At 45.6% G+C, this 13,310-nt stretch overlaps 1 protein-coding gene across 2 annotated transcripts in view; it reads left to right on the top strand.

Moving 5' to 3' along the window:
- SLC37A1 (solute carrier family 37 member 1) overlaps positions 1-13,310 on the top strand; it is a 90,001-nt gene that overhangs the window by 71,101 nt on the left and 5,590 nt on the right. For both annotated transcript variants that reach the window (XM_038760372.1, XM_038760371.1), the window contains 7 exons: positions 2,697-2,828; positions 5,194-5,284; positions 6,129-6,191; positions 7,801-7,886; positions 9,009-9,057; positions 10,419-10,492; positions 11,318-11,396. In XM_038760372.1, the coding sequence (XP_038616300.1) occupies positions 2,697-2,828; positions 5,194-5,284; positions 6,129-6,191; positions 7,801-7,886; positions 9,009-9,057; positions 10,419-10,492; positions 11,318-11,396 (574 nt within the window). The remainder of the gene's footprint in view (positions 1-2,696; positions 2,829-5,193; positions 5,285-6,128; positions 6,192-7,800; positions 7,887-9,008; positions 9,058-10,418; positions 10,493-11,317; positions 11,397-13,310) is intronic.

Raw genomic sequence — 13,310 nt, 5'->3', positions numbered from 1 at the left:
CCTCAGTTTTGAAATGCAGGATGGGTTTAATGTGGGGCAAAGATGCTATCATGCCGTTATTATGTTATCATGGCGGGTGTGTGCTCACAACATCTCTGCCTCCTAAAATCGTGCCCAGCCGAATTTACAACCTTTAACCAACTTGAGCTTCCTGATTTGCATTGGTGAATGTTCTTCAACTCCCAGGGTTTAAGCTGGTATTTCCTGTCAACATTCTGTCGGCCTGATCGTTTGCAGGTAGTCCTACATTCTTTTGGGGAAGGGACGGGTTTTGCATTGTAAGAGGCCTGGAGACTATGACCCAGCTGACTGAAGCTGCCAACGCATCACAGCCGTTTTCATTTCCATCTCTTTCGACCGTTCATTATGTGCAGAAAAGGCCAAGCACAAAAGCTACCTCCTGCTTGCCTCGACTCAGTTAGTGCGGCCCCACCTTCTCTCCGCTCTCTCCCTCAACAGTAGAGATGACTGTTTCTAATTCCATTTTGAGAGCACTTGACCAATGCAGTAAATGCCCTGTCGAAGGTTTGGCAGAGGACAGACGCCCAACAAAGACAGGGCTGCAGAGCATTAGCGCGGCTGCTTGCTGCTCAGAAAGAGCAGATGTTCATCAGTTGAAACCAGCCAATTGATTGCCTGCTGCAGAGGGGGCTTTCTTTCCCTCCTGGCTGTGCTTAAAAATGAAAGAATGAGAAACAGGATGACTCTACAGGGCAGGCAACAACCTGAAACAAAGCCTTATTATTATTTAGCACCCCTCAGGAACATTTCTATACATCCAAAGGATGGTTTCTTGTATCTCGTGAATTTGAATAATAGTAGCTTTTCTTCTCAAGGCCCAAGGGCAGGCAGTCATCTTAGCCTCTTTGCTGAGGTTCAAGGCTTTCAGCAGTCTCCTCTGCACAGCAGGAGCCACATTGCATCCTTGTAAATTGGATGAATTTGGATTAGTCCCAAACTAGTGGAAACTGTGCTGGGAAGGTGCATTTCACAGGAAACATTCTCCCAGCTGCCGAGAATTCAGGAGGTGGCAGGTCCTTTTCATTGGGGGCTTCACCGTTCCCATCTGAAATATCAGGCTAATTTCCAAATATTAAAACATTTAAGTTAGCTAGATCTCTCATCTATCAGGATGAGAGACCTAATGCAGAAGAAACATTCAGTTTTCATTTGACCTAAAGAAATTTGCAAATCATCTTTGCGGGTTAAGTAACTGTTGAGCATTAGAATCCTTCTGTATATTTATGGGTATATTTTGAAGTATTCGGAGCCTGGGTAACATAAAATATAACCTTCTGGTTTGGCCTTAATTTAGAAAGCAGTTTTTGGTCATCCTGGTGGAAAGTTGCACTTTTCTATGTGTTTTTTATGGTATTTGTCAAGCACTTTACTAAGTATCAGACACTGTATTAAGCACTGGGGTAGAGACAAGCTACTCAGGTTAGACACAGGCCATGTCCCACATGGGGCTCGGAGTCTTAATCCTCATTTTCCAGATGAGGTAACTGAGGCACAGAGAAGTGAAACGACTTGTCCAAGGTCACATAACAGACAAGTGGCGGAGCCGGGATTAGGATCCTGGCCTTCTGACTCTTAACCCATGTTCTACCCACAAAGCCATACTGCTTCTCAAGGCCACACTGCATTCCAACAATTGATCGAGAAGGCATTGATCAAAAAAGCATTGATGTTTGCTTCTGCTGGTTTTGGATGTGCTGTGCATATGTTAGATTTTTTTTTTTTTTTAATCATTGTTGTTCCCTGGTTTTTCCGTCTCTCCTTCAACTTCTGCAGTCCTCCAGGGTAACAAGGACATTTCCTAATGCTTCTCCTCTAACTCTCCCTTCTCACCACTGCATTTCCTACCCAAATGTCCTACTGTAGGATACGTTTTTAAAATCTGACCATAAATCTAATGGTCCCATAAGCTGTACTAGCAGCAGAGGTTCAGAGTATGTGCTTCCTGGATCTTCTAAGGCTATTTTAAGGGCCTGCAGCATCACTGGTGTGGACTTCAGGACTGTTGCCTTTTAGGACTTGGCTCACTGTTGGCATATGGTACCTATCCATCTACGGTTCAAATAGGCCTGTGACTTAACAAAAGTGATGGCATTTGGGAAACCTTGAATATTTTTTAAATTCATCTTTTTTAACTTCCATAAATGGACTGTCAAACTGAGAGATCTGTGCTCTAACCGTACCTTCATATACTGGTATCATGCACTGCAGTACATTGCTGGCTTTGTAAATTGTGTGAGAATGCTTAGAAAAACTGAAAGTCATAGGGCTAGATATGTCAATAACTCCGTTTTGAATAGGATTATTTTTGAGTCATTTGGGATACTGATAAACAGGCTGCAGGGCCTAGAGGAAGGCCCTGGATCTGGAAGTTGGGAGACCAAGATTCTGATTATGGTTCTGTCACTGTCTTGCTGTGTGACCTTGCACAAGTCATGTGAAACACATGTTCCCAAGCCCACAAAGAGATTACAGTCTGAGGGACAGGCATACAAAATTTACAGATCCCCAAATTGTCTTGAGAATCCTAAACTGTCGTCCGCTGGCCCAATAGAAGATCCTGAAACTTTGTCATAAATCTTCCCTTTTTCCCCATCGCCCTTAAAAAATGACTGCATGGGATGTTATTGTAAATAATGAATCGATTCTTTTTCTCTTGGGGGTGGGATTTGAAACAGGACCCAGAGATGCAGTGCTTATTGGCAACTAGAGAAAATGGCACCAGTGAACCGAGTCACGTCGCCGTGCTCCATGGAGACAGCGGGAGTGGAATGAAAGCCATCAGCTTCATAGGGGCCTTGAGGATACCTGTGAGTATGTGCCAGGGGAGTGTAACCCAATGCTTAACCTGATACCTGCATCACTGAAACAGAAAGCCATCTGAGAGACAGGAGTCACTAGTAGCATGGACTTAGTTTTTAATGAGCTCAAAGGAGATAGAGGTACATCATGAGTGTCAGGTTTATTCATATAGGAGAATGTAGGCACCAGAACCCTAAAGGCAAGGGCGTAGAACTTACCCCCAAAACCATCAAGCTTCAGTAATAAGCTTGAAAACTGCACATCTAAAGGTTAAACAAATGTTAATCCTTTCTGAATTGAGCACGCAAGCTGGCCATGCCTGATGAGGATTTCCCAAATCAATAAATCAGTCTAATAAGAGGGAAAGGGATGAGTGTTCAAAGTTCAGGGGAAAGAAAGGAAGGAATACCTAGTCCTGGGGCGAAGCTTTTCAGCAGGTGGGGTGTAGGAAATGCAGAAGTCTCCTTGGACACATTTCTCTCTCTTGAAATTGTCATCTGCCTTTGCAGTACTAATTGGCTTAATTCAGCTCTCAGAAATGAACGTGTGCATATCATTTCTGACAGAGGAAATTTGGTGAGAGAGTTTTCCATCCCTTTTTAAATTGGGTATATAATATTCCTTCCTGCCTGAGTTCAAGGAGTTGAACCAAGAAAGGTATTTTGCTGAATGAGGGCCCTCAGCAACACCACTCCAACACCGCTTTAATGCTTGGTTAGGTGCCTGCATTCCTCTGAGCAAACAGTGGTGAGCAAAAAATAATATTTGAGCTAAACACCACTTCCAGTTGGGAAATGCTTCAAAGGGATTCATTTTAAAGCCAGAAAGAATGGTCCGTCCCCCATAGGCACTGATGTGTGTTCCATGCAGGGATGATTCTCTGAACTAGCTCCTTGAATAATAGGAAGTGCTTAACAAACACCACAATTATTAGCAGTGTTCTAAGTGGTGGGGAAGATTCAAGGTAGTTAGGTCAGACATGGTCCCCGTCCCAAAAAGAGCTTACAGTCTTAAGTAGGAGGAAGAACAGGTATTGAATCCTCATTTTACAGATGAGGTAACTGAGACACAAAGAAGTTAAGTGACTTGTCCAAGGTCACACAACAGGTAAGTGGCGGAGCGAGGATTAGAACCCAGGCCTCTGATTCCCAGGCCCAGGCTCTTTCTACTAGACCACAGCTGCTCCTCAGGAGTATGTCCAGTATTAAGCTTAGTAACGTCATCTGATACAGTAACTGGTTGGCAAGGGACGCCCGTTTCCAAATATAATTGGTCATTTTGGAAGCCTTCACGTGGCTACAGGAAAGTCGAACGTTTTGTTACTCTTCAGAGGCTGTCTCTCTGTACTCCCCGAAACGAAGTGACCCCAGGCCACCCCAGGCATTGAATTTCCACGTTGAGTTACACTGTCTCACCAGCACTCCAGAACCGTGCAAAGATTTTCTTAGTCTGAAAGGATACTGATCAGGTAACAAAAGTACTACATATCAATAGTATGAATGTGAGCACTGCACTGAGGGCTTGGGAGAGAACTGTGCAACAGAGTTGGTAGACACGTTCCCTGCCTACTAAGAGCTTATTGCATGAGAAGGAGAAGCTTGTCTAACAGTGATTCTGTTTCATTTATTTATATTAAAATTGACTATTCAGACTGTAAGCAATCGCTTTGGGCTTTGACCCACGTTCAGGCTGCCAGCTGAAGGCTTTAAAAAGAAAAAAAAAAGCTTGAATGTCACCATATGGTATTTTATGTTTACGGATCTGAGTAAAAATTAAACCGCCATCCAACACACACCCAATAGCCGTGATTCACATCTCATGAAATCCCACAGATAGTCTTCCCAAGGGCCAAATTCCCGTACAAGCATAGGGGGCGGGAATACTTCGTTCAAGGACTGCAGCCGTCCTGCTTTGACTCCATCAGAGTTTTCCTGTCTCTGAGCAAACATGTTATCTCGCCACTCTTTTGGAGCTGGCCCAGTTTTGATTGGTTCCATTCTGTTGGTTAAAATGCAGTACAATTGGATGAGATTCCTAAGAGAAAGAAATCAGTCAGTGGTCATTATTGAGCCCTCCCTGAGTGCAGAGCACTGTACTATGCGCTTGGGAGAGGACACTACAATAGAGATGGTAGACACGCTGCCTGCTGAGCTCCAACTTGGGTAACTGCCTTTCCTTGAATTCATCGAGTGTATTTATTTACAATGGTATTTATTGAGTCCTTACTATGTGCAGAGCGCTGCTAAACTAATGAAAACTTTCTCTCTGATTTTCATGGTCATAGACCAACCGTTTATATTTGCTGTTGGACATGTATGAACTAAGCATTTTGCTGGACAATGCACCTAAATACTGGTTTTCTCTGGTTTTCAGGGTGTCATAGAGTTCTCTCTGTGTCTGCTGTTTGCCAAGCTGGTGAGCTATACTTTCCTGTTTTGGCTTCCTCTGTATATCACAAATGTAGGTACGTACCTTTGGTAGAAATAGAGTGCTTACTTAAACTAATAAAATGAAATGCAGTACCCTTTTTATTGACAGAAGCAGGTTGCTGGAGTCTCAAGAAGTCAAATGTTTCCATTTAATTTTTTTCACCATGCAAAACTAATAGTTATGGTATTTGTTAAGCACTTACTATATGCCAGGCACTGGGGTGGATTCAAGGTACTCAAGTCCCACATGGGGCTCACAGTCTAAGTAGGAGGGAGAACAGGTACTGAACCCCCATTTTGCAGATGAAGGAACTGAGGCACAGAGAAGTTCAGTGACCTGCCAGGGTCACACAGCAGGTAAGCAGCAGAGCCAGGATTAAACCACAAGTTCTCTGCAAATCCACATAATTTTAATAGTTTTATAAGGCCCATGGTGCTTAGGTCTCAACACTTTCAGCAGTCTAAACAACAGTAACTGGGATAATAATTAATAATACTTCTGGTATTTGTTAAGCACTTCCTATGTGTCAAGCACTGTTGTAAGGGTTGGGGTAGAGACAAGTTAATCAAGTTGGACTCAGACTGTGAGCCCCATGTGGGACAGAGACTGAGTGGGAGGGAGTAGTATTTAAACCATTTTTCAGATGGGGCAACTGAGGCCCAAAGAAGTGATTTGCTGAAGTGACACAGCAGACATGTGGCAGAGCCAGAATTAGAATCCAGGTCCTTGTGACTCCCTGGACCATGCTGTAGCCACTGGTCTCGCTGCTTCCCCAGTAACATAGAGAGTAATAATGTCTGCCTGTGGTGTACCCCTCTCTGGTTTTCATGAAGATGAATCTGACTACCAAATAATCTCTGGTGTTTTTGCTTTAACAGATCACCTGGATGCCAAAAAAGCAGGCGATCTCTCCACTTTGTTCGATGTGGGCGGAATCTTTGGTGAGCTCAGCACTGTGTCAAGGAGGCAGGGGTTTGGCGCCGGGGGGAGTCTCTTCCGCTTTGGGAGAGTTTAAAGTATCTGCAAGATAATAATAATAATAATAATAATGGCATTTATTAAGTGCTTACTATGTGCAAAGCACTGTTCTAAGCACTGGAGAGGTTACAGAGTGGTCTGGTTGTCCCACGGGGGCTCACAGTCTTAATCCCCATTTTACAGATGAGGGAACTGAGGCCCAGAGAAGTTAAGTGACTTGCCCAAAGTCACACAGCTGACAATTGGCGGAGCTGGGATTTGAACCCATGACCTGACTCCAAAGCCTGTGCTCTTTCCACTGAGCCACGCTGCTTCTCATGAGCTGAGAAGCTGAGGATGAGCGGAGGATGAAGATGAGCTGAGGATGTCGATTTTTTCATAGAAAAGTGGTTTTTTGCTCCTTGAGATCAAGTGTGGGGAGAATTGGAAGGGGGTGGAAGGAGTTTGCAAAGGATTGGAATATGGTTATTATTTAGTGGTTGGGAAAGAATAAGTTGGATTTCCTGTACTATATTGATAATACACGCATCCAAATTCCTACAGGCAAAGGGTTAGTTTGTGCATTTGATCTGCGTTTTCTACCCAGGTCAATATCCCAGAGGGATATTGAGGCAAGTTTTTTTTTTTTTCAGAGATATTGATGAGGCCCTGGTTAGTCTCCACTGTGCCCTGCTGCATTCCGGGGCATATGTTAGTCTCAGGGACCCCACAAAGGAAATATGCCCCCTCTAGACTTTGCTTTGGGCAGGGAACGTGTCTACCACCTCTGTTGTATTGCATTCTCCCAAGTGTGCCTGGCACATAGTAAGCGCTTAACAAATGCCACTATTATTATTATTACAGTGCTCTGTACATAGTAAGTACTCAACAAATATGATTGATTGATTGATGTCTCTTTGGGGATAGGGCCAAAGACTGATCAATGTTTGTGGTAGTTTCTCTAGGATCCCCTTCCCTTCCTCCTTAATCTCTCCCCTCCCCTTGCGCATCCCAGATTCAGACCTTGACTCTGCTGGTTTCACTGCTCCTTCCCTCTTCTACTCTCAGGTCCTTCGACCTCCAAGAGGCTTTCAACCCCTTCTCCCTGCCAAGGAGTGGAGGGAGGGGAGTTGGAGAACTTTGATTCCGTTCACAGTGGCATCATTCTTTTGAAATCCCCAACTTGTACTTCCCAAGCGCTTAGTACAGTGCTCTGCACACAGTAAGCGCTCAATAAATACGATTGATTGATTGATTGATTGAAATGACCAACCTGACTATTGCCTTTGTTTTCTGTTTGTTTTACATATGCTGCATATGCTTTACATCCTGGCAGATTACCACTTATCTAGAGTGACTTTTACTCTGCACTAATGGGAGTCCCCGTCCACTCAGCAGACACCTAGTGATGATGGAGGGGAAAAGGGCATTTTGAGAAGGGGGCTGTTTTTTCCCCGACACAGAAAAACGGAGAGGTTATTAGTGCTGAGTAGATCTATTTCCATGAAGCTGGTGTTCTCACGGTGAAAGCGGTAGGAAGTCGTGCCTACATTCTTGCAGTAGTGCTTAGCAGTGTACCCCCTCTCTTTTCAGGAGGAATGCTGGCGGGCACAATCTCCGACCGGCTGGGAAAGCGGGCCTGTACCTGTGGGCTGATGCTGCTGCTAGCAGCCCCAACGGTAAGACCCACGGTTCAGGCTGCCCTCTTTTTGGCTCTGCTAGGTTGGTCCGGGCTCACCGCTTATATAGCTTAGAATTCCCTCTGGGGTCAGAGTTGAAGAAGCAGATCTCAGCAAAAGAACAGAGGCGAGAGAGGATGGAGCTGTTGGGCTGCTAAATGTATACTGGAAGGAAAGGCTCTTGGAGGTGGTCAGTTCTGTCAATATCAGCCAGCAACTGGCTGGGGAAATACAGCAGCAAGGGGATGTTGCATGCTCCCTGTACACTTGGTATTTGGATAGAAGGGTTACCTGGTGAAAAGACACACTCCCTGCCCTCAAGGAGCTTGGAATCCAAGAGGCATATAGCTATGCTGCTCTTTGAGAGTCAATACCAGTAACAAAATATAGGCTACCGTCCACTTTACTGCAGCGATCTAGCAAATCCTTCATGCCCGGCTTTGGCCACCTCCTTTCTTCTCTTCCAGCCCCTAATATGGGCAGACTGCATGGCTCTAGGCCTGTCTCCTACTGTCTGACCGGTTCCTCTACCCTTGCTGCTTCCTCCTCCCTCCTCTAAGCCAACTTGGCCATGACCCTCCAGGCCCCAGAACCAGCAACCAACAGTCCCCTCCCAACTTGCCTTTGTGGAGTTTGGGTGCAAGAGGTGAGGAAGATGAATAAGTGGGTTCTTTGTCAGCTCAGCCAAAACCCCTCTCCCCAAGTTTAACAGGATGTTTTTTTCCTGCTAGTGAGGGGGGAGAAGAGCCCGGCCCAGTCCTCTATGTAAGTCATCTCTCAGCCTTCCCTTTTACAGACAAAGTAACCCTCACTCCTGTAAACTTCTTAGACCATCTCCCCACCCTCGTTAAAGTCAGGGCTGTCCATCCCTCTGGGATTAAGAGAGGAAATACACTGTGAATCTGAACTGGCACTACTAGCGTTCCTACTGAAAGGCATGGAAATCTTTCATTGGATTTATTGTATACTACATAGGCTTAAAGGAGTGGTGTTGGTCACGGGATGTCTGCCATAAAAGTAAACCAACTTAATTTCTGCTATGAGATTGAATGTACACTTTGTCTTTTAAACTTGGCTGTTATAAACCATGCTTTCGAACCTATTTTTCTTAATCCACTACAGCTCTACATATTCTCTACCATCAGTAAAATGGGCCTGGAAGCCACAGTAGGTGAGTGCCTCCGATGGGGACTGACTCTGTTCTTGCAGGTGAGAGGTGAAACAATTGCAGATTAAGCTAGGCCGTGAGAGGAGAGTATTGTGGGCCTGAAACAGCCAGTTACACCTGAGGCCAAAGGGGAGGACCCAGGGCTGAAACAACAGCTAGGAATTGGCAGGCTCCAAGGATTCCTAGTGAGGGGTACTTAGGTCTAGAATGGTCTTCCTTCTGACTCGAGAGCCTTTTGGGAAGCATGCCATTCAGACAAGCAACAAAGTGCCGGTGAGTCATCGGCAGAGCCGAGGGAGTTCGCCTTTCTCTGAGGGAGTAAAGATGTCACCCAGAACCGTAGCGTGATCAGTCATGCCGGTCTCCTACTGCCATCTTTCCAAGCTGGCCTGGGCCAGGAGCCCCACCTGCCCTTGACCCTTGTCCGTCTCTGACAGCCAGCGAAGTGTGCGCTCTCACCTTTCACTGTCTTAGCTGCCATATGTCCCTAGCCGCTGCTGGCGGGGACCCACTTGCATCAGTTCTTATTACCTGTGAATTCTCCTTCCCTGCCAATCTGGGGGCAGTTACATAAAAGGAAGCTTATTTTTAAGTACCTGCAGTCCCCGGGTGCCCACGATAGAAGAGAAAGGGTAACAGGAAGACATGCCAGCTACTTATTTCTTAGCTAGCCAGTCCCAGAGTCCTCTGGGGAGCTTGTCACAGGACACGGAAGCCTGCAGCCGGGGCTGCACGTTTGGATCTGGGTTGGTGCAGGGCGGCTTCAAAGTTCAGGGAAAGAAAGGAAGACGGTCCTTCTGCCCAGCCCCATGTGAGGATGGGGTACAGTGGCGGGGATGGGCTGCTGCTTAGAAGAGGGCTTTGTTACCTGGGTGAAATTGAGACTTGGAAAGATCTCCAGATGGACTATTTGATCCTGTTGGCTGAAATGGATAAGTAAACATACGTCCCGCACACACCCTCCCCTTCACACGGGTGAACCCTAGAAACTGGTCCTTTCCCAACAGAAGGTCACCAGCTGTGAGGGTTGGTGCTCCTCTTGCCTATGCTGACTGGAGATGGCCCCATTTAGCTTCCTGGAGGCTGGCGAGCTAGGACAGTGAGCAGAACGAGGTCACCTGGCCAGCCATGGGCAGTAGTAAACACTGCATCGGAAACCCTCACTTTTCCATGTATAGGTTTCTGGGCGGCCCTCCCTGCTTTGGCCCAGACTCCAGGGAGCCAATTCAGCTGCCCCACCTTGTCTAAGAGCGCAGGCCCCTGCCAATGATGCCAAGCCCAGGATGAGGTGGTAATTGTATATCCTAGATTTGCTCTTGGCCTGTTTCTCAGTCTCTCTCTCTCTCTCTCTCTCTGATTTCTAGTTATGCTTCTCATCAGTGGAGCACTTGTCAATGGTCCTTACGCGTTAATCACAACTGCAGTGTCTGCTGACTTGGTAAATTCTTATGTCTCTGGGAACTGGGATTCATTTTTACCTTAAAGGGCTTCTGTGCAAAGAACAGAGAGTTGAATGAAAAGTTTCATGATTTTTACTTTTAGTAGGAAAAAAACAGAAAAAAACGAGTGGATTTCAGAATACTTATCCTCCTTCCAGACTAGTAAATTCCTTCCATTAATCTTTACAGTATCCCTAGGAGAAGGTGATAATTGTTTCCATTCCAACTGGCACACAGCGAAGTGAGTGATATGCATCCCAGAGTAGGACTGGAACCTGAGAAAGAGTCTGTCACTAACATTTGAAGTTAACATTGAGATTGTTGTCAACGTCTGTGGGACGGACGGTTTAGGGTGAGGGGGAAGCATAGCCCCATGTTGTAGGGAGAGCCGACCCTCAACACCGTCACATCAGTGCCACAGCCTGCAGGGATCTGGACAACCACATCACAGGTGGTCGGAGGGGGCCAGCCCTGCTGGCATTAATTCACTCTCCCACACATTCTACAGGCCGTGAGTGAAATTTAATACCGCTTCCACAAGTAGGGTTTTAGTTCTAAAAGTTCCCTGCCTAGCTCGCGTATATGGTATATTAGTTGTGGCATTCTCAGACATTTTAAATAATCAAAGAAAGATGTGACCTTTCAGAGAAACTCCAAAGAGAAATAGAGCTTTAAGCAAACATGGAAAACTAGCCTGTTTGTCAAATGCTGCCTTGGAAGATTTGGGGGAAGGATCAGTGAGACTGCTATAGCACAGGTCTTTTGTAGCTTTGCAAACTTGACTTGCCTTGCTCTTTTTGATGGACATTGTTTTCCCCCCTTAGGGCACCCATAAGAGTCTGAAAGGAAATTCAAGAGCCCTGTCTACTGTTACAGCCATTATTGATGGGACCGGTTCTGTAGGTAAGTTTCTCCTCATAGAGCCATAGCCTCATAAAGATGATGATAATAATAATAATGGTATTTGTTAAGCACTTACTGTGTTCCAGGCACTTTACTAAGTGCTGAGGTGGATACAGGGAAATCGGGTTGGACACAGTCCTTGTCCCTAATGGGGCTCAAAGTCTCAATCCCCATTTTACAGATGAAGTAACTGAGGCCCAGAGAAGTGAATGTGACTGGTTCTACTGGCCTCCCTTCTCCCCAACTCTTAAGTCATGGGCAAGTAAATGAGAGTTGATTCATTTCTGAAAACCAGGATAGCAGTAATAATTGTGGTATTTGTTAAGCACGTACTATGTACCAAGCACTGTACTAAGTGCTTGGGAGAGTACAATATAACAATAAATAGACACATTACCTGTCCATAATGAACTTACCCACAATCTTTCCCCCATTTTACAGGTGAGATCACTGAGGCACAGAGAAATTAAGGTCACAAGGTCACACAGCTGACTGATGTCTTCTTAGAAGTTAGAAAAAGTGTCATTATATATTCCAGAGCTGAAATTCATTCATTCAGTTGTATTGAGCACTTACTGTGTGCAGAGCACTGTACTAAATGCTTGGAAAGTACAATTCAGCAATAGAGACAGTCCCTGCCCATAACAGGGAAGCAGCGTGGCTCAGTGGAAAGAGTCCGGGCTTTGGAGTCAGAGGTCATGGGTTCAAATCCCGGCTCCACCAAGTGTCAGCTGTTGGACATTGGGCAAGTCACTTAACTTCTCTGTGCCTCAGTTATCTCATCTGGAAAATGGGGATGAAGACTGTGAGCCCCCCGTGGGACAACCTGATCACCTTGTAACCTCCCCAGTGCTTAGAACAGTGCTTTGCACATAGTAAGTGCTTAATAAATGCCATAAAAAAAACAGGCTTATAGTCTAGAAGCCTGTAGCCTGAAATGGCCTGACATACTCTGGACCTCAATCAGAAATGCCCCTTGTTGAATTGAAGTACAGGGAGCATAATTATACCACTTCTTGCTAGATGTGCCCACCCTGGGCCTGGGATGTTCCTCCTGTGCCCCCTCTCCCAGCAGGGGGTTAGGTCTTTCACCCTTTCAGGTAGGTAAGTTTGTCCAGGGGCCTTCCTCTCTCTGTCTTTGCAAAGGGAGGAATCCCAGCTCTGACACTTGTCTGCAGTGTGACCTTGGGCATGTCACTTAACTTCTCCGTGCCTCTGTTACCTCACCTGTAAAATGGGAACTAAGACCCCATGTGGGACGGAGACTATGTCCAGTCTGATTAGCTGTATCTACCCCAGTGCTTAGGACAGGGCCTGGTACATAGGAAGTGCTTAACATATTTTTAAAAATAAAAGAAGGGAAGCGAATACACACTGGAAGCAATTTCTGAATTGTCCAGGCCTGGTTTAGGCACCACTTCTGCCATTAAATGGCATCAACCTAAGGCCCACGAGATGGCATTTTAGCCCGATTTCACTGTTGCTATGTGCCCATTTCTAAGTTGGACTAGAAGTGAATTTTGAGATGTTGTACCTTCCCCCTGCAGTACTAAAACAGACAACTTTTCCTGCCAGGTTTGGAAACACATCCGGGAAGGTAAACGAATCACTGAGATCCCAAGTTGAAGTGAACACTTCTCTTGTCAGCTACAAAAGGATCTCCAATAACAGGAGCTCCACTGGCCTCCCTTAACTCTGACTTACTTTAAAATTGGATTTAGTCACAAGAAAAGTACATTTTGTCGATTTCATTTCTGTTTTTCACTGAAGCTCATGCTTTCTTAGGGGCAGAGAGATGACAGGTTAGAAATCAGGAGTTTGAGGTCCCAGTCGGGGAATCTTCAGTTACTCTGTCTCCACGGGGAGGAAGAGAACAATACTTTATTGCCTCCAGCCTGACTCACAGAGATAGCA

This window comes from Tachyglossus aculeatus, chromosome 18, assembly GCF_015852505.1.
Source record: "Tachyglossus aculeatus isolate mTacAcu1 chromosome 18, mTacAcu1.pri, whole genome shotgun sequence".
In the NCBI taxonomy this organism is placed as follows: domain Eukaryota; kingdom Metazoa; phylum Chordata; class Mammalia; order Monotremata; family Tachyglossidae; genus Tachyglossus; species Tachyglossus aculeatus.
Note: the sequence above shows the minus strand (reverse complement) of the source record. Positions and strands in the feature narration are given on the sequence as shown.